Here is a 19,602-nt window from a genome sequence, read left to right as displayed (position 1 = left end):
GATATACTGCTGTCTGCACCTCACAACCACCTTGACCCACATGATGTTAATCAGTCTGCACGTTGCACCTGCCACATTATACACGATATACTGCTGTCTACAGCGTCATGCGGCAGTCTGTCATACATTGTCGTGACGATATGCTGGTATATCACATACATACATCACGTGACTGCGTCCATTAGTCTACGGTGTTCGACCGACGTTAGAGCTCACTCGCATGTCCGCCATTTGTAGCTGTCGAGCGAAAAACACAAGTGGTACAAGGAAGTATGGATTATCTGTCTAAGTTGGAAATAACGTTTGTGATGAGGCAAAAACGGTTGAAATACCAACAATATGAGGAATCTGGCCTCAGATGTGCATTGATTGAGGCTGAGTTTTTATAGGAGGAAGTCACGAACGTTGTAGCCACGGGAGCTCCCCACAACGTTGATGTGGGGGAAGTGAATTGAGGGGGCTGGGAATAGATGTACACCTGGTTGTAGGTCGAAAGTGTGAAACAAGTGACATATATAAGTAACTAGTTTTTGTAGTGAGAGACATATTATTTTCCTGTGTTGTCTGTTGCGACTGTGTGCCCCCCGTGCATGACAGCCTAACGGACATACGCGGTAATGTTAAATGACATAATTTGTGTTGTATGGCTCATTCCGTGAACGGCTCCCGGTGAAGGTGTGAACACGATGACATTGGGTAATCTTCTCGAGGTCAATTCCATTTAAGGTTGTCTCGTCACTTAATGATATATGATTATTGTCGAGAGTCTGGCCAATCTTGTAGGCTGAACTTATTACTTACAACAAGAATGAACGCAGGGACATCTTCATCCACAGACATATTGCCCGGGCGGGTGAATGCTAGTAGACAATTGACTTAGTAACAACATATTTTACAATTTGACAAAAAGTTATTATACCTTGATTTTAAAATGGCGGATCCGGTTTCTCATCAGTTGACTGTGTGTTAACCGAATCTCTTTCGAACAAGAAATCAGTTAATTTTGGAAGTAGAATATTATGTAACAATTGATTTCTTACTGTTTGAATGCGTTCATTTAGAAATACCATGTTTGGTAAAATTAAGTTAAAACTTGTGGTTCTTTCTATTCCTCAAAACAAAACTGTGGTCAAAGTGTTGTTTTCGGAGCAGTCGACTCTCTGTCATACCATACACCGTGTCATACCATACAACGTGTCATGCCATACAACGTGTCATACCATACAACGTGTCAAATACAACGTGTCATACCATACAACGTGTCATACCATACAACGTGTCATACCATACCCCGTGTCATACCATACCCCGTGTAAGGAAGGTATGTGTTATGACCCTGCCTCTGTACTTGGCAGTCAGTGATGTTCCAGGACTGAAATGGCTCGCAGTCAGTATCACTTGTCAGACATCATTCCATTGAAAAAAGAACTAAAAACAGTTCTTTTCCACAGAGCATTCGACCAAGCGCCTTAGGGCAAACCTTGGATTCAGGCGCTATACAAATTTTAACATTATTATTATTATTATCACGTATTTTGTTTACAATTTAAATATAATGGACATCGACAAGCAATATTTCATCTGCTGTTATTTCGGTACATGCATAAATACCATCACTATTTCAGCCGTCAATAGTTATAGTATCAACATAACATAAACCTCACTACCAGGTCGCCAAACATAATCCTCACTACCAGGCCAGCAAACATAAAGCTCACTACCAGGTCGCCAAACATAAACCTCACTACCAGGTCGCCAAATATACAGCTCACTACCAGGTCACCAAACATAAACCTCACTACCAGGTCGCCAAACATACAGCTCACTACCATGTCACCAAAACATCAACATGACTAGCAGGTCACCAAACATAAACATGACTACCAGGTCACCAAACATAAAGCTAACCAGGTCACCAAACATAAAGCTTTCTACCAGGTCGCCAAACATAAAGCTCACTACCATGTCACCAAAACATAAACATTACTACCAGGTCACCAAACATAAACAGGACTACCAGGTCGCCAAACATAAACATGACTACCAGGTCACCAAACATAAACATGACTACCAGGTCGCCAAACATAAACATGACTACCAGGTCACCAAACATAAACATGACTACCAGGTCACCAAACATAAACATTACTACCAGGTCACCAAACATAAACATGACTACCAGGTCACCAAACATAAAAACAGGACCAAACATAAACAAGGTCACCAAACATAAACATTACTACCAGGTCGCCAAACATAAACATGACTACCAGGTCACCAAACATAAACATCACTACCATGTCACCAAACATAAATCTCACTACCATGTCACCAAAACATCAACATGACTACCAGGCCACCAAACATAAACATGACTACCAGGTCACCAAACATAAACACGACTACCAGGTCGCCAAACACAAACATGACTACCAGGTCACCAAACATAAACCTTTCCACAACGTCACCAAACAAAAACCTTACCACACCGGCACCAAACATAAACCTTACCCAAACGTCACCAAACATAAACCTTACCCCAACGCCACTCAACTCCACCACATAAACCTCACCAAACAAAAACCCCAACGCCACTACACATAAACCTTACCCCAACGCCACTACACATAAACCTTACCCCAGCGCCACCAGACATAAACCTCACCACCCAGCATAAATCTTACCACCATGTCGCTAAAAGTTTAACCATCTAACATCATGCACGTGTTCCACGTGTGACTCATCCATTAGTTCAACGTATATCACGTGACCCAGCCTTCAGTTCAACACGTATCACGTGACTCATCCATCACTTCCGCAAGTATCACGTGACCCATCCATCAGTTTCTCAACCCCTATATTGTCCGTCTCATATAAAGACCCATGGTTAGATTTACGGAAACCTGTACGGCTTTACGTCAACCTGATGTAAACAGGAGTTCAACTTACGTACGACGTTAAATGACGACGTTAATCATAGCTCGAGTTCTTTTGCTCGATATGACTTAATGATAACACTGTCTGGTACATAAGTACCTGTATCGCATGGCCGCTGTCTAGACTGCACATATCACGGTAACATGTTTGTCTGCATGCAGAGCATTTGGAAACCCAAGCAGAATGTTAGCCCCTCAAGTAGTCTATTTAGATAGGATGAAACAGATATGGCGGTATTTGCATACACTCTAAGATTAAAGAGAGAAACCGTGTATAACCACCCGTTGAGCAAACCTGACGCGGCACCAGATCATTCTGAAGTATAGAACCATGCCACAAAATACTTGTACAAATTATCAGGATAATCTGTGAAGGCATAGTTTTTATCAACCGTACACGTTTGTACAGGTCGTACAATGTTGCTGGGACTCACATCCCTTGATGATGGATGCAGCATGAACGTCCTCCTCGCCGGCTGTACGGTTCGGCATCACCATTACCACAACACACAACTTGTACACGCGCACATTGTGTCAGTCATTTCATTCTGGTTAATGTTCCTCACAAAGGTTTCAATAGTAAGTGACCTAGTAGGACATTCCACGAGTTCCTGGTTATGTCGTTCGTGGGGAAAGCATGGTTGTGAGAGTGGCCTGCTGCATGGAATGGACATCTTGCTCTCCGAGCGTCACGTTCAGCTGGCACTGTGTGTAGTTTATGGTGATATTACAAGAAAACTTGAGGTTAACTTCTATTGACATCTAGAAATGTGACTGGAGGTTATTTTTGGTGACTGTCAATGTTCTTTGGTAAAGGCACGTTTCTTGAACCCCACATGCGTTGTCGAACTCAAGAAAATCTACCAATAAATTGTGCAAACTTTGTGGCAATACGCATCGATTGTCGCTGTCCAACAAACGCTACTTTGTCATTCTTCAAGCGATAAAAAGCCTCTCTTTCTTTTCTTGCGGGTATTTCCCTGACAACTTATCGCACTAATGTTACTTTGGTTCGGTCGCGGAAAGCGCTAATTCAAACATAACTAAATAAGATAACATGTATTTTAGCGCTGGAGCGAAACCCGGGACAAATTTAGACTTAACATTTAGCGAGTGTGTGTTCAAAGGCGGGTACGAGGTTGATATGTTTGTGTAGTGATGTCGGGCGTGTAACTGAAGATTAGCGCTGACTTGTTAAGCTATTTATCTGACTGGGGTTTGTGTAGGCAAGCAGTGTTGGGCCGCCGGATCAATGACCCGCCACTACGAGGATCACTTCACGACCTGGAGCCGATACGATAACTACGTATCGGACATTACGCTCCAGCGTCGTCACGGCAAACATATTAATTTGGTTACACCACTACGACTACTTCCATTGCCTTGCCCTTGCATTCAGTTCTGTGGGAATTGTATGTCAATTATCAGCGTAAGATTACTAAAGAAGTCATCCTTGCTGAGTTATAGGATAAAAGACGCGCACTTTAGTTTTCTGGGTAATGGTTCCAAATCGCTGCCAGAACTCGTCCATTAAGTTCTTGTCATGTATTTAAATATTGACATCATGGAATGTGTTTGAGATGTAGTTCTTCAGCCCTCCTTGCGTCATTGTATCCCAACCGGTTCGAACCAGACGCCCACAACTACATCCTCCAATCACCGACCACGTGATCTGCACCTGGACCGCATCGATATGCAAAACAGGCGTTACGTTGTTCCTTGGCGATCTGTGTTAGGATCATTAGTTAAACCGAGAATGTTTTTTCGGCTCTTAAAATCTTGTTAAAGCATTCCCAAATGTAGTTTAATTGTACTTTTACAAAAATAATCAATTTACCAAGCCATTCAGATTTTTATCATGGATGCGTTTAGAACAGTTTAAGCACTTTTAATACATTTTCGTATTTAGAATGTCTTTGTATACAAAATTCAATTTGAGGGTTTTTCTTTTGTTGACTTTTAACGGAACTGTGTTGAGATGGATCAAGATATGTTCATCGTGCGTACATGCTGATGGGTAGTTTGTACTGCGCTAGCTGTACAGTGTTCATTACCATGGTGTGGATGTCTCCATTGTTGTCACAGTGTCTGTTTATCATCGTATTGAAGTGTCTGTTTCTGTCCTGACATAGTACGTTGTTAGGTGATCAGTAGGATGACGTCACATGATGGGGATGTTTGTCCTACACGTTGGTAGACTCACGAGACCTTGATGACGTAGCCTCTACTTATGACAAATGTTCATTTGGTGCCTCGAAATAGTGGGAAACAATAACAATTTCTGCTGGCAAGAGATTGATGAACAGCTTTGCCTGCAAGTAAACAGTCATGGCTCGTAGGATACCTGGACACATGGAGCCTGACATGTAGGACACCTGGACACGTGGAGCCTGGTGTGTGGCAGGGACACCTGCTAGACAAGTGGAGCCTGGCGTGTAGGACACCTGCTGGACACGTGGAGCCTGGCGTGTAGGACACCTGGACACGTGGAGCCTGGCGTGTGGCAGGGGAACCTGCTAGACACATGGGGCCTGGCGTGTGGCAAGCACACCTGCTAGACACATGGAGCCTGGCGTGTGGCAGGGGACACCTGCTAGACACATGGAGCCTTGCGTGTGGGACACCTGGACACGTGGCGCCTGACTTGTAGGACACCTGGAGACATGGAGCCTGACATGTAGGACACCTGGACACGTGAAGCCTGGCGTGTGGCAGGGACACCTGCTAGACACGTGGAGCCTGGCGTGTAGGACACCTGCTTGACACGTGGAGCCTGGCGTGTAGGACACCTGGACACGTGGAGCCTGTCGTGTGGCAGGGGAACCTGCTAGGACACATGGGGCCTGGCGTGTGGCAGGGACACCTGCTAGACACATGGAGCCTTGCGTGTGGGACACCTGGACACGTGGCGCCCTGGCGTGTAGGACACCTGGACACGTGGAGCCTGGTGTATGGCAGGGACACCAGATAGACACATGGAGCCTGGCGTGTAGGACACCTGCTAGACATATGGGGCCAGGCGTATGGTCGTGACATCTGCTGCACACTTGGAGCCTGGCGTGAGAGAGGGACACCTCCTTCAGACAGGGAGCCCAGTTCTGAGAGAGGGACACATGCTGTTCGACCAACACCACCTGCACACTTGGAGCCTGGCGTGAGAGAGGGACACCTGTTAGACACATGGAGCCTAGTTTGAGAGAGGGACACCTGTTAGACACATGGAGCCTAGTTTGAGAGAGGGACACCTGTTAGACACATGGAGCCTAGTTTGAGAGAGGGACACCTGTTAGACACATGGAGCCTAGTTTGAGAGAGGGACACCTGTTAGACACATGGAGCCTAGTTTGAGAGAGGGACACCTGTTAGACACATGGAGCCTAGTTTGAGAGAGGGACAGCGACTGAGAACTGCTAGATATATGGAGTCTGTCTTTCTGACATGAAAGACACCGAATGAGGCTTGCAGCCATCGCAGGAAACGCGTATCTGCACGAGTGATGGCGCTTGCAGTCATCAGACAGTCGCACTAAACATCTGACAGACTTCATTCCAGCCGCTGGGTTCATTAAGATTTTGTATTTCTCGACAGAACCAATTTTAACTGTCAGCTCTCTCTCTAAATTCAAATAAGGAATATAGGAAATGTGTGACAGATAATCTGACTCAGTATGTGGCCAAATGACCACGTCAACAGACGTACTGACACGAACATGGCTGGTATTCTATTTTGCAATAGCTTCAGAAACGTCATAACACATGAAGTCATTGTAGTAGTAGTAGTAGTAGCAGCAGCAGCAGCAGCAGCAGCAGCAGCAGCAGCAGCAGTAGTAGTGGTGGTGGTGGTGGTGGTGGTGGTTGTGGTGGTGGTAGTAGTAGCAGCAGCAGTAGCAGTAGTGCATTACATCATTCCCCACGGAGTTAACGAAACACTTTAAAGGCTTGGTAAAGCACGTTTGTATATTGTGTTTCTAAATATACAGGTATGTGTTGCGTTTCTAAATATACAGGTATGTGTTGCGTTTCTAAATATACAGGTATGTGTTGTGATGTTTCAGAGTTCGGGTTTCCTTATGGGGGTGTGTGGTTCCCTTCTCCCAACCCCTCCTACATCCACTATGCTTCCCTCGGCACCTACCTCGCTCGCGACATCTCCGACCAACTCGACATCCAGGGTAAGTCGATCTTGACAATGCATTTCGGATAAAACATGTTCTTTTATTTGTGCAACGGCAGTGACAGCACCTTTCTTGTACCTTCAGTGTTGCTAGACCACTACGCCGACGACATCCTGAACGACAGCGCGGTGTTGTATCTCGCCATTAGACTTCAATGTCTTGTTGACCTCTACAACCATTTCGAAATTCTCCGACAGGGCAACACTGTATTCAAGGTGAGTTGGGTAGGAGGGTGTATCGGACAGGGCAATACCTGTGGTATCCGAAATTACTGCACAAGTGTCTGTCAGATTCCATTCATCTTACAACGAGTTTTTTCAAAACTTATCTGTCGAACGTAAAGAGAGAAGAAGTTGTAAGATAAATGATATCTGACAGACACGAGTACAGTAATCTGTTTCTAACACACCATAAAATCTCACCACTTTAGTGTCGAATTGATTCAGTTTCAGAGTTTCTTATCGTATTGGTTATGTCGTCGCTAGGCTCCCTGTCCCCCTGCTCATCCCCTAAGGTGACCCCCTCGTCAAGTGTCTGCCACTTGTGTACTGCATCAAGGCGATAACAATGATGTACACTAGACCAGATCAAAGAAACTTAATTAAACACTCTAAAACGACGATGTTGCAACTGAGACATAGATCAGTTTCTCTCTATCAAGTATACAATAATTGAGAATGTAATCTTTTGGGACATTTGCTTGGGTCGCTCATTGAGTTTGAATACAGTTACACTGAGTACAGAATACTTAATACAGTGTATACCCAAGTGCTTGTATGTGATATTGCTGAGGCCATGTTCACTGTCGAGGGGGGACTACACGTTTTCGCCACAGCCTTCTTGTTTTCCCTACCACGAAGCTGGCACTTGGGATGTTACTGATGTAACGCTAGCTGTTGCTAGGATGAAATGTGAATGTAGTTGTACAAAGACATAAAATTACTTATCATGTGTCAGGGGAATGATTTAAGCAGTGAATTGTGTGTACCGTGCCTGCAGATGTGAGATTGATTCGAAAGGACGCGTGTCGCCTTTTGCAGTCATGAACCCTTGCAAACGTTTCCTGTTGTACATTGTCTACGCAGTGTGTTTTGGTTCTGATTGTCACGAGTGAATTTGTTGACATACGTATCACATACTTGGTTGGTTGGTTGGTTGTTTGACGTCGCACTCAACCATATTCCATCTATATGGCGGCAGTCTGTAAATAATCGAATCTGGACCAGACAATCCAGTGATCAGCACCATGAACATCGATGTACGCAATTGGAATACGATGGCATGTGTCAACCCAGTCAGCGAGCCTGACCACCGGATCCCGTTAGTCGCCTCTTACGACAAGCATGGGTTACTGAAGACCAATTCTAACCCAGATCTTCACGGGTTCGTATCACACAGTAACCCAGGGCTGCAAATGGATTTATATCTAAAGAATCGACATGTTTATCAGTGAAAAAGGTCATTCTCTTCTATCAGTTCATCAATCAAACCACGGGGCAAATCCATCTCACAGGCAGGGGAACTACCAGTGTTTCACATCTAAAACAACCAAACGATAACGGGAATTAGAACAAATAATAGATTCATGTTGTTATCTATTGTAAGTTTGTTTTATTGCATAAATAACTGTTCACGACACCACTGCGAAAATAACAGGTGGGCATAAATGTGTCTGACTCGAGTACGAATGAACTGAAGCACGAGTAACGTATCAATGAATTCCAATTAGGAAAGGAGTCGGTCATAATCTGACCTAAGGTCATCAGCCTGGAAATCGATCTCACACATATGTTTGATACCAGTCTCACAGGTGTGTGAGAAGCTGTTGTAATGTACCTGTGGTAATACAAGTTGAGGAGACGCACCTGTAATGACAATCTGTTGTGATGCACCTTTAGTGACCCAGCTGTGTTGTATACCTGTGATGACGTTGCCTTGTTGAATTATATGTGCTGTACCTGTTGTGATGTACCTGTGTTGCTGTAAGTGTCATCATATACCTGTGTTGCTGTAAGTGTCATCATATGTCTGTGTTGCTGTAAGTGTCATCATATACCTGTGTTGCTGTAAGTGTCATCATATGTCTGTGTTGCTGTAAGTGTCATCATATACCTGTGTTGCAGTAAGTGTCATCATATGTCTGTGTTGCTGTAAGTGTCATCATATACCTGTGTTGCTGTAAGTGTCATCATATGTCTTTGTTGCTGTAAGTGTCATCATATACCTGTGTTGCTGTAAGTGTCATCATATACCTGTGTTGCAGTAAGTGTCACCATGTGCCCTGTGTTGCTGTAAGTGTCATCATATGTCTTTGTTGCTGTAAGTGTCATCATATACCTGTGTTGCTGTAAGTGTCATCATATGTCAGTTGCTGTAAGTGTCATCATATGTCTATGTTGCTGTAAATGTCATCATATACCTGTGTTGCAGTAAGTGTCATCATATACCTGTGTTGCTGTAAGTGTCATCATATACCTGTGTTGCTGTAAGTGTCATCATATGTCTGTGTTGCTGTAACTGTCATCATATACCTGTGTTGCTGTAAGTGTCATCATATACCTGTGTTGCTGTAAGTGTCATCATATGTCTGTTGCTGTAAGTGTCATCATATGTCTATGTTGCTGTAAGTGTCATCATATGTCTATGTTGCTGTAAATGACATCATATACCTGTGTTGCTGTAAGTGTCATCATATACCTGTGTTGCAGTAAGTGTCATCATATACCTGTGTTGCTGTAAGTGTCATCATATGTCTATGTTGCTGTAAGTGTCATCATATGTCTATGTTGCTGTAAATGTCATCATATACCTGTGTTGCAGTAAGTGTCATCATATACCTGTGTTGCAGTAAGTGTCATCATATACCTGTGTTGCTGTAAGTGTCATCATATGTCTTTGTTGCTGTAACTGTCATCATATACCTGTGTTGCTGTAAGTGTCATCATATACCTGTGTTGCTGTAAGTGTCATCATATGTCTTTGTTGCTGTAATGTCATCATATACCTGTGTTGCAGTAAGTGTCATCATATACCTGTGTTGCTGTAAGTGTCATCATATGTCTTTGTTGCTGTAACTGTCATCATATACCTGTTGCTGTAAGTGTCATCATATGTCTGTTGCTGTAAGTGTCATCATATGTCTGTGTTGCTGTAATGTCATCATATACCTGTGTTGCTGTAAGTGTCATCATATACCTGTGTTGCGGTAAGTGTCACCATGTGCCTGTGTTGCTGTAAGTGTCATCATATGTCTGTTGCTGTAAGTGTCATCATATGTCTATGTTGCTGTAAGTGTCATCATATGTCTATGTTGCTGTAAATGTCATCATATACCTGTGTTGCTGTAAGTGTCATCATATACCTGTGTTGCAGTAAGTGTCACCATGTGCCTGTGTTGCTGTAAGTGTCATCATATGTCTATGTTGCTGTAAGTGTCATCATATACCTGTGTTGCTGTAAGTGTCATCATATGTCTATGTTGCTGTAAGTGTCATCATATGTCTTTGTTGCTGTAAGTGTCATCATATACCTGTGTTGCTGTAAGTGTCATCATATGTCAGTTGCTGTAAGTGTCATCATATGTCTATGTTGCTGTAAATGTCATCATATACCTGTGTTGCAGTAAGTGTCATCATATACCTGTGTTGCTGTAAGTGTCATCATATACCTGTGTTGCTGTAAGTGTCATCATATGTCTGTGTTGCTGTAACTGTCATCATATACCTGTGTTGCTGTAAGTGTCATCATTTACCTGTGTTGCTGTAAGTGTCATCATAAGTCTATGTTGCTGTAAGTGTCATCATATACCTGTGTTGCTGTGTCATCATATACCTGTGTTGCTGTAAGTGTCATCATTTACCTGTGTTTCTGTAAGTGTCATCATATGCCTATGTTGCTGTAAGTGTAATCATATACCTGTGTTGCTGTAAGTGTCATCATATGCCTATGTTGCTGTAAGTGTAATCATATACCTGTGTTGCTGTAAGTGTCATCATATACCTGTGTTGCAGTAAGTGTCATCATATACCTGTGTAGCTGTAAGTGTCATCATATGTCTGTGTTGCTGTAAGTGTCATCATATACCTGTGTTGCAGTAAGTGTCATCATATGTCTGTGTTGCTGTAAGTGTCATCATATACCTGTGTTGCTGTAAGTGTCATCAAAGGTCTTTGTTGCTGTAAGTGTCATCATATACCTGTGTTGCTGTAATTGTCATCATATACCTGTGTTGCAGTAAGTGTCACCATATGTCTGTGTTGCTGTAAATGTCATCATATGTCTGTGTTGCAGTAAGTGTCATCATATGTCTGTGTTGCTGTAAGTGTCATCATATACCTGTGTTGCTGTAAGTGTCATCATATGTCTTTGTTGCTGTAAGTGTAATCATATACCTGTGTTGCTGTAAATGTCATCATATACCTGTGTTGCTGTAAGTGTTATCATATACCTGTGTTGCTGTAAGTGTCATCATATGTCTATGTTGCTGTAAGTGTCATCATATGTCTGTGTTGCTGTAAGTGTCATCATATACCTGTGTTGCTGTAAGAAGTGTCATCATATGTCTATGTTGCTGTAAGTGTCACCATATGTCTGTGTTGCTGTAAGTGTCATCATATACCTGTGTTGCAGTAAGTGTCATCATATGTCTGTGTTGCTGTAAGTGTCATCATATACCTGTGTTGCTGTAAAGTGTCATCATATGTCTTTGTTGCTGTAAGTGTAATCATATACCTGTGTTGCTGTAAATGTCATCATATACCACCTGTGTTGCTGTAAGTGTTATCATATACCTGTGTTGCTGTAAGTGTCATCATATGTCTATGTTGCTGTAAGTGTCATCATATACCTGTGTTGCAGTAAGTGTCATCATATGTCTGTGTTGCTGTAAGTGTCATCATATACCTGTGTTGCTGTAAGTGTCATCATATGTCTATGTTGCTGTAATGTCATCATATACCTGTGTTGCTGTAAGTGTCATCATATACCTGTGTTGCTGTAAGTGTCATCATATACCTGTGTTGCTGTAAGTGTCATCATATGTCTTTGTTGCTGTAAGTGTCATCATATACCTGTGTTGCTGTAAGTGTCATCATATGTCAGTTGCTGTAAGTGTCATCATATGTCTATGTTGCTGTAAGTGTCATCATATACCTTTGTTGCTGTAAGTGTCATCATATGTCTATGTTGCTGTAAGTGTCATCATATACCTGTGTTGCTGTAAGTGTCATCATATGTCTATGTTGCTGTAATGTCATCATATACCTGTGTTGCTGTAAGTGTCATCATCATATGTCTGTGTTGCTGTAAGTGTCATCATATATACCTGTGTTGCAGTAAGTGTCATCATATGTCTGTGTTGCTGTAAGTGTCATCATATACCTGTGCTGCTGTAAGTGTCATCATATATGTCTTTGTTGCTGTAAGTGTAATCATATACCTCTGTTGCTGTAAGTGTCATCATATACCTGTGTTGCAGTAAGTGTCACCATATGTCTGTGTTGCTGTAAGTGTCATCATATACCTGTGTTGCAGTAAGTGTCATCATATGTCTGTGTTGCTGTAAGTGTCATCATATACCTGTGTTGCAGTAAGTGTCATCATATGTCTATGTTGCTGTAAGTGTCATCATATACCTGTGTTGCTGTAAGTGTCATCATATGTCTTTGTTGCTGTAAGTGTAATCATATACCTGTGTTGCTGTAAGTGTCATCATATACCTGTGTTGCAGTAAGTGTCATCATATGTCTGTGTTGCTGTAAGTGTCATCATATGTCTGTGTTGCTGTAAGTGTCATCATATACCTGTGTTGCAGTAAGTGTCATCATATGTCTGTGTTGCTGTAAGTGTCATCATATGTCTGTGTTGCTGTAAGTGTCATCATATACCTGTGTTGCAGTAAGTGTCATCATATGTCTATGTTGCTGTAAGTGTCATCATATACCTGTGTTGCAGTAAGTGTCACCATATGTCTGTGTTGCTGTAAGTGTCATCATATACCTGTGTTGCAGTAAGTGTCATCATATGTCTGTGTTGCTGTAAGTGTCATCATATACCTGTGTTGCTGTAAGTGTCATCATATGTCTATGTTGCTGTAAGTGTCATCATATACCTGTGTTGCTGTAAGTGTCATCATATGTCTTTGTTGCTGTAAGTGTAATCATATACCTGTGTTGCTGTAGGTGTCATCATATACCTGTGTTGCAGTAAGTGTCATCATATGTCTGTGTTGCTGTAAGTGTCATCTTATGTCTGTGTTGCTGTAAGTGTCATCATATACCTGTGTTGCAGTAAGTGTCATCATATGTCTATGTTGCTGTAAGGTGTCATCATACATACCTGTGTTGCTGTAAGTGTCATCATATGTCTTTGTTGCTGTAAGTGTAATCATATACCTGTGTTGCTGTAGGTGTCATCATATACCTGTGTTGCAGTAAGTGTCATCATATGTCTGTGTTGCTGTAAGTGTCATCATATACCTGTGTTGCAGTAAGTGTCATCATATGTCTGTGTTGCTGTAAGTGTCATCATATACCTGTGTTGCTGTAAGTGTCATCATATGTCTGTGTTGCTGTAAGTGTAATCATATACCTGTGTTGCTGTAAATGTCATCATATACCTGTGTTGCTGTAAGTGTTATCATATGCCTGTGTTGCTGTTAGTGTGATGATGCACCTGTGATGACTTACCTGTGTTGATGTACAGCCCTGACTGTTACAGGTGAGAGGAGCTGTTGCCAAAAACGAGAATTGGAAGGATCACCTGTCACTGAAAGTTGCTTACGAGGTAGGTTTGTTTCTGGACATCGCCCGACACACATGCCACATGGCGTTAACGGCAGATAAACCATAACTATCGTTTGGGCATTACCCTCAATAACAGATCACGGACGTGCTAGTATTCCCCCAGTCTCAGATGACGGACGTGCTAGTATTCCCCCAGTCTCAGATGACGGACGTGCTAGTATTCCCCCAGTCTCAGATGACGGACGTGCCAGTATTCCCCCAGTGTCAGAGACGGACGTGCCAGTATTCCCCCAGTCTCAGATGACGGACGTGCTAGTATTCCCCCAGTCTCAGATGACGGACGTGCCAGTATTCCCCCAGTGTCAGAGACGGACGTGCCAGTATTCCCCCAGTCTCAGATGACGGACGTGCTAGTATTCCCCCAGTCTCAGATGACGGACGTGCTAGTATTCCCCCAGTCTCAGAGACGGACGTGTCAGTATTCCCCCAGTCTCAGATGACGGACGTGCCAGTATTCCCCCAGTCTCAGATGACGGACGTGCCAGTATTCCCCCAGTCTCAGATGACGGACGTGCTAGTATTCCCCCAGTCTCAGATGACGGACGTGCTAGTATTCCCCAGTCTCAGATGACGGACGTGCTAGTATTCCCTCAGTCTCAGATGACGGACGTGCTAGTATTCCCCAGTCTCAGATGACGGACGCCAGTATTCCCCAGTCTCAGATGACGGACGTGCTAGTATTCCCTCAGTCTCAGATGACGGACGTGCTAGTATTCCCCCAGTCTCAGATGACGGACGTGCCAGTATTCCCCCAGTCTCAGATGACGGACGTGCTAGTATTCCCTCAGTCTCAGATGACGGACGTGCTAGTATTCCCCAGTCTCAGATGACGGACGTGCCAGTATTCCCCCAGTCTCAGATGACGGACGTGCCAGTATTCCCCCAGTCTCAGATGACGGACGTGCTAGTATTCCCCCAGTCTCAGATGACGGACGTGCCAGTATTCCCCCAGTCTCAGATGACGGACGTGCTAGTATTCCCTCAGTCTCAGATGACGGACGTGCTACTATTCCGCCTGTCATATATGCCAGATGGATGTTTATTCCTGTCTGATTGTTCACAGAACTGGCGATATGACAAGTCAAGTCAGACGAAAGAAGTGATTATTCCAGGTCTCAAGTACAGCGAGGAACAAACCTTCTTTATACTCTATGCACAGGTGAGATATTTATGTATGTTACATGGCTATGCACAGGTGAGATATTTATGCTATCTATCTCAATGAAATATTCAAAATAAGATCAATATGAAACTCAAATGTTTATGATCACGTGTAATTTATAATTTATATTGTATTTGTCAATGTATCATAGGCCTTATGGCCCAAATACTACTGAATTAACTTCTGTTCTGTTCTGAAACTACTTGAAGAATAGTGATGTTAGTTTACATGCATAACTTGAACATGATATTTTGTCAGTTGGGACAGTTAGGATGTTATTGCAGTACAGCATGGTGACATGTCTTGTAGACATTCTGGCGTTTTATTTCAGACTATGTGTGAGAAGGTCAGTCGACGAGGGTTGATAGAACACTACATCAACGACGACTCCGAGGTGACACCTCCTGGGAGGTTCAGGTGAGTTCCCCTCCTCCAATACCCCTACTCCTCCGGTGTCATTCATAACTTCACACCTTAATAACCGCTTTGGCCTCAGCTCACCATCAGAGCTATAGCTACCCATCTCGCTACCGACGCCCCCACCAAACACACACACCTTCCCATCTATTTATTCACAAATGTGAAAGGGATTGGGGACAAGTAATCCAACTTAAAATACCCGCTCCCTAATATTTACATACATACATTTTCAATTATATACTTATTAGGAAAGAATAGAGAGAAGAGATAGGAAAGTTAAGTAGAGGAAGGAATACAACCCATGTGATCACACAAAACGTTTTGATTGATGAATAAAAGTTTGCACACCTTTAAAAAACCCTCCTCTCGCTACCTGTACCCCCTCTCTCGCTACCTACACCCCTATCTACTCATCTACTCTTGCACATCTCGCTACCTGTACCCCCTCTCTCGCTACCTACACCCCTATCTACTCATCTACTCTTGCACATCTCGCTACCTGTACCCCCTCTCTCACTACCTACACCCCTATCTACTCATCTACTCTTGCACATCTCGCTACCTACACCCCTATCTACTCATCTACTCTTGCACATCTCGCTAACAATTAATATACATTACTATATTCACTCTGGCCCATCTAGCTATCTACGCCAGCACATCCTTCTGTCTCTCCTTGTAGTAATATACCACATCACACCCTACCCCGTGTTTCATACCTTTGTAGTATTACAACAACATCACACCCTACAACCACATCACACCCTACCCAGTGATATATACCCCTGTAGTATTACAACCACATCACACCCTACAACCACATCACACCCTACAACCACATCATACCCTACCCAGTGTTATATGCCCCTGTAGTATTACAACCACATCACACCCTACCCAGTGTTATGTACACCTGTAGTATTACAACCACATCACACCCTACACAGTGTTATATACCCTGTAGTATTACAACCACATCACACCCTACCCAGGGATATATACCCCTGTAGTATTACAACCACATCACACCCTACCCAGTGTTATATACCCCTGTAGTATTACAACCACATCACACCCTACCCAGTGTTATATACCCCTGTAGTATTACAACCACATCACACCCTACAACCTCGTCACACCCTACCCAGCGTTATATACCCCTGTAGTATTACAACCACATCACACCCTACCCAGCGTTATATAAACCTGTAGTATTACAACCACATCACATCCTACCCAGTGTTATATACCCCTGTAGTATTACAACCACATCACACCCTACCCAGCGTTATATACCCCTGTAGTATTACAACCACATCACACCCTACCCAGTGTTATATACCCCTGTAGTATTACAACCACATCACACCCTACCCAGTGTTATATACCCCTGTAGTATTACAACCACATCACACCCTACCCAGTGTTATACCTGTAGTATTACCCCTGTACAACCACATCACACCCTACCCAGTGTTATATACCCCTGTAGTATTACAACCACATCACACCCTACCCAGCGTTATATACCCCTGTAGTATTACAACCACATCACACCCTACCCAGTGTTATATACCCCTGTAGTATTACAACCACATCACACCCTACACAGTGTTATATACCCCTGTAGTATTACAACCACATCACACCCTACAACCTCGTCACACCCTACACAGTGTTATATACCCCTGTAGTATTACAACCACATCACACCCTACACAGTGTTATATACCCCTGTAGTATTATGACCACATCACACCCTACAACCACATCACACCCTACAGGGCGGTGGGGTAGCGTAGTGGTTAAAGCGTCCGCTTATCACGCTGAAGACCCGGGTTCGAATCCCCACATGGGTACAATGTGTGAAGCCCATTTCAGGTGTCCCCCGCCGTGATGTTGCTGGAATATTGCTAAAAGCGGCGTAAAACTAAATTCAGTCAGTCAGCCACACCCTACAACTACATCACACTCTACCCAGTGTTATATACCCCTGTAGTATTATGACTACGTCACACCCTACCCAGTGTTATATACCCCTGTAGTATTACAACCACATCACACCCTACCCAGTGTTATATACCCCTGTAGTATTACAACCACATCACACCCTACCCAGTGTTATATACCCCTGTAGTATTACAACCACATCACACCCTACCCAGTGTTATATACCCCTGTAGTATTACAACCACATCACACCCTACAACCACATCACACCCTACCCAGTGTTATATACGTATGTTTCAGGGTCCATGGGGCACTGATGAACTTCCGTCCATTCGCTGCTGCCTTCAAGTGCCGACCAGACTCACCAATGAACCCATCAGAAAAGTGCCAAATATTCTAGTTATCCAGGTTACAGTCATATTTAAGGCTGGATTAACAAGACATTGATAATGTGTGGATAACTTTAGGTCAGAGGTCAACACGCCTCATGGGGGATAAATTCAGGTCAGGGGTCAACACACCTCGCCTGTTACCTAAAGGTCAAGAAGTATTACCTTCAGTTCAGAAGTCAACATACCGCCAGAGGAATATACCTTCAGGCCGGAGGTCAGCCTATTACAGTGGGGGAAACCGCTAGGTCAGAGGTCAAGAGAGGCCAGAGGTCAACGCACTTCCCGGCGTTATCTTCAGGCCAGAGGTCAACGCACTTCCCGGAGTTATCTTCAGGCCAGAGGTCAACACAGCACAGAGGGGACAGCTGCAGGTCACACGTGGACACAAGGTGGACACAACCTTCTGGTGGTAGATCCACATCAATGGCTCTACATCACATTGATGGCCACGCATCAAACAAAAAACTCTCCGACAAAACCTTATCACTTGAACACATGAGTTCACGTTCATGTTCACGACTTCTTTCACATTTCAGTCATACCCAGGTTTCCCATGCATAAGTCATATCTCATGTACACATTCGCTCTTTCATACCCGCCCTCATGGTCTCTATTTCCCCTTGCCCAACACGATCTCAGTGTTCCTCGTCATAGAGCAGCATATCACAGCCTGTCCTCGTTATACGTCTATACTTGTCATACCTTATTGTTCACCAACATATCATTCATATAGTCCTCGTCCAGTTGCCTGACGCAATGTCCGCCATCGCCATACCTCATCTAATTGTTACGTTGCATCGATTTATTTCATGAATACAAGATTGTATCTAGTTGTTCAATGCATACCTCATTGTATCTATTTCAATGCATATCACATTGTTCTAGTTGATTCATGCATACCACATTTATTCTGTTGTTTCATGCATACCTCTTCATATCTAGTTGCTCAACGGATACCACGTTGAATCCAGTTGTTTCAAGTCATCCACATTATATCTAGTTGTTTCATGCATTATATATATGGCCAGTTGATTCATGCATACCACATTTTATCCTGTTGTTTCGTGCATGCCACATTTATTCTGTTATGTCATGCATACCTCATTATATCTAGTTGTTCAACGGATACCACGTTGAATCCAGTTGTTTCAAGTCATCCATATTATATCTAGTTGTTTCATGCATATCGCATTATGTCCTGTTGATTCATGCATACGACATTTTATCCTGCTGTTTCATGCATACCTCATTATATCTAGTTGTTCAACGGATACCACGTTGAATCCAGTTGTTTCAATCCTACCACATTATACCTAGTTGTTTCATGCATATCGCATTATGTCCAGGTGATTCATGCATATCGCATTATGTCCAGGTGATTCATGCATACCACATTGTGTCCATGTTCATTCCTTGTTGACGTAATATGTTGCTGCTTCAAATCGCTGTTAACAGGAATCATTAGAAACATTACTTTTCTACTCAATATTGATCAGAAATTGGTTGCAATGAACATCGTTTATCCTTGATATACACAATAAGAAGAATGTGATATGTTGCAGCATTTACGTTATATACACCAGACTAAACACTTCATTATTGACCATGTTGTTGCTAAACAGTATATATATACAAAACACCATGGAGTATATTGTGAAAACTTTGTTAATAATTGATATAAATGAGAGGGAAGAGTGTGGTATAAATATGTCACTATAGACAAGAAGGAAAAGTGTGGTATAAATGGTGATATTTCAGGAGATAT

At 43.0% G+C, this 19,602-nt stretch overlaps 1 protein-coding gene across 1 annotated transcript in view; it reads left to right on the top strand.

The window, feature by feature from the left end:
- LOC124281439 (endothelin-converting enzyme homolog) overlaps positions 1-18,915 on the top strand; it is a 69,769-nt gene extending 50,854 nt beyond the window's left edge. Inside the window, exons 9-15 of the mRNA XM_046717488.1 lie at positions 6,991-7,107; positions 7,195-7,325; positions 13,828-13,893; positions 14,977-15,072; positions 15,407-15,492; positions 17,746-18,089; positions 18,179-18,915. Coding sequence (XP_046573444.1) covers positions 6,991-7,107; positions 7,195-7,325; positions 13,828-13,893; positions 14,977-15,072; positions 15,407-15,492; positions 17,746-17,845 — 596 coding nt within the window. The 3' untranslated portion in view covers positions 17,846-18,089; positions 18,179-18,915. The remainder of the gene's footprint in view (positions 1-6,990; positions 7,108-7,194; positions 7,326-13,827; positions 13,894-14,976; positions 15,073-15,406; positions 15,493-17,745; positions 18,090-18,178) is intronic.
- Positions 18,916-19,602: the final 687 nt, after the last annotated feature.

This window comes from Haliotis rubra, unplaced genomic scaffold (assembly GCF_003918875.1).
Source record: "Haliotis rubra isolate DU_JTF1 unplaced genomic scaffold, ASM391887v1 Scf284, whole genome shotgun sequence".
In the NCBI taxonomy this organism is placed as follows: domain Eukaryota; kingdom Metazoa; phylum Mollusca; class Gastropoda; order Lepetellida; family Haliotidae; genus Haliotis; species Haliotis rubra.
The sequence above is the reverse complement of the archived record's forward strand: the minus strand, read 5'-3'. Positions and strand labels throughout refer to the sequence as shown.